This window comes from Oratosquilla oratoria, chromosome 20 (genome assembly GCF_046742065.1).
Source record: "Oratosquilla oratoria isolate Oo_2021 chromosome 20, ASM4674206v1, whole genome shotgun sequence".
Classification (NCBI taxonomy): domain Eukaryota; kingdom Metazoa; phylum Arthropoda; class Malacostraca; order Stomatopoda; family Squillidae; genus Oratosquilla; species Oratosquilla oratoria.
In genome coordinates, this window is record NC_134796.1 from 4,565,786 (window position 1) to 4,567,893 (window position 2,108).

At 38.5% G+C, this 2,108-nt stretch overlaps 1 protein-coding gene across 1 annotated transcript in view; it reads left to right on the forward strand.

Moving 5' to 3' along the window:
• The window catches only part of LOC143036086 (uncharacterized), a 1,199-nt gene extending 130 nt beyond the window's left edge, over positions 1-1,069 (forward strand). Inside the window, exons 1-2 of the mRNA XM_076203343.1 lie at positions 1-258; positions 987-1,069. The exon at positions 1-258 is cut by the window's left edge and continues 130 nt beyond it. Coding sequence (XP_076059458.1) covers positions 1-258; positions 987-1,069 — 341 coding nt within the window. The remainder of the gene's footprint in view (positions 259-986) is intronic.
• The last annotated feature ends 1,039 nt before the right edge of the window (positions 1,070-2,108 follow it).

Below are 2,108 nucleotides of genomic sequence, written 5' to 3' on the forward strand. Positions count from 1 at the left end.
AAAGAGAGGGAAAAACGTCCTCAGCAAAGCACAGGTCTAGCCGAAAATTCAAGTTATCTGAGAGAGACCGTCGGACTCTAAATCGAATTGTTAGAAAGGATCGTAAGACCACGGCATCTAAAATCACTCCAGAGCTCAATGAACACCTACAGAACACAGTTTCACAAAAAACTGATCGTCGGGAGCTGCACAAATTTGGATTCCACGGAAGAGCTGCAATTAGAAAACCTCTGCTCTCAAAGACAAATGTTTCAAAGCGTTTAGAGTGGTGTAGAAACCACCAGAATCGGTCCCTCGAGCAGTGGAAAAATATGATTTTCTCTGACGAATAATCGTTTTCCTTATTTCCGACCTCCGGCCGAGTGTACGTTTGGAGACAGCCGAAAGAAGTGTTTCATCCAGACTGCCTTCTCCCAACCGTAAACCATGGCGGGGGTTCTGTGATGATCTGGGGTGTTATTTCTTGGAAATCAGCCGGGCCAATGATTTCCCTTCATAGAAGAATTAACAGCCGAGACTATTTAGGAATTTTGGGCGATCAAGTTCATCCTATGGTTCAAGAACTGTTTCCGGAGGGGAACGCCATCTTTCAAGATGATAATGCCCCAATCCATACAGCTAGAATTGTTAAAGAATGGCATGAAGAACATTCTAATGAAGTTGAGCATCTCATCTGGCCACCACAATCCCCAGATCTCAACATTATTGTCGCCGTTACTTGGAACACTACGCATCATATGATGTCGTGACGCCATGTCTCTTCTTCTGCTTGGTTGGTCTTCAGTCGTGACGTCATATCTCTTCTTCTGATTGGTTGGTCCTCAGTCATGACGTCATATCTCTTCTTCTGATTGGCTGGGGGACGGTTTCAAGCAAGCAAGATAACAAACAAGCTTATCAGAGTTTTATAAGTATATATTTAGCCTGACGGCAACCCAATGATCCATTCAATTTTTTCTAACTGGTAACATATTGATGTTGTTCAGATGAGATGCGGCTTCTGGACTGGAAGACCTCAAGCTTCTTGAATCCTAAGGCCCTCATATTAGATAGGTGTGAGCAAGATTAATGGAAATGAAATATTGACAACCGTATTCTGCTGAATGACGTAATCTATAATTTCTATTCCGGATATGTCATATCAATCAGTTCAAAATACGGCCAACCCATATATTTTGGAATATTTCATCTAATTCTTTTTCTATTTGTATATAATTTTATTTTTCCTATTCCTCTCTATTTTCCTTTTCCTTTTTGCTTTTCTTTTAATTCTAATCTTTCCTTTTCTTTTCCTCATCATTTGCCTTTTCTTCTTTTATTTTATTTTCCATTTACTTTGGGTTGTTCATTTCTATTTCATTTACTTCTTTCTTTTACGTTTATGTTTCGTTTATTATATTTTTACTCTTATTTCCTATACATCTATTCTTCTTTTCTTTTTCTTACTTATTCCTCCTGGTCTTGTTCCTTTCCTTTGCTGTTTAGATCTTTTTGATCTTCGTTGTCTTCTACACCTCTTTTGCCTTCTTTATTTCCGTCATCTTCGACTTTGTCTGTTTGTCTTATTTACAATGTTCGTCTTTTTTCGTTTTCATCATCTTGGTCTTCATCATCTTCCTCTTAGTCCTCTTTGTTCCCGTCGCCTTCATCGTCCTCTTCTCCTTATTCTTCTTCTTTCGCTTTTTTTTTTTATCTTCTTCGTCTTTGTCTTCTTTGTTTCACTTACCTTTACCATCCTCTTCATTTTCAATATCCTCTTACTCACCTTCTTCGTCTCCCTTTTGTCTCGTCTCTCTTGTTATTGTATGTCAACTTTGTTTTTTTATTTTTCTCAATATTTTTGCACTCCTGTCCATATTCATCTTTTTCCTCTTCTTCCTCTCTTTCCTCTTCTTCCTTCTGCACATCCTGTTTCCTTTTCCTCTTCATCGTTTCTCTTTTCCTCTTCTTCAACTTTTCCTTCATCTTTGACCTTCTTTGACTAAGTGTTCGCATTGAACATCCTTTGCCTACGCTCCTTTTAGGAACCGTCCCATGTTTTTGGCTTGTGAAAAAGGGCGTCGCTATATTTAACAAGATTTGAGATTCGTAAACGAACTCTTCAACAT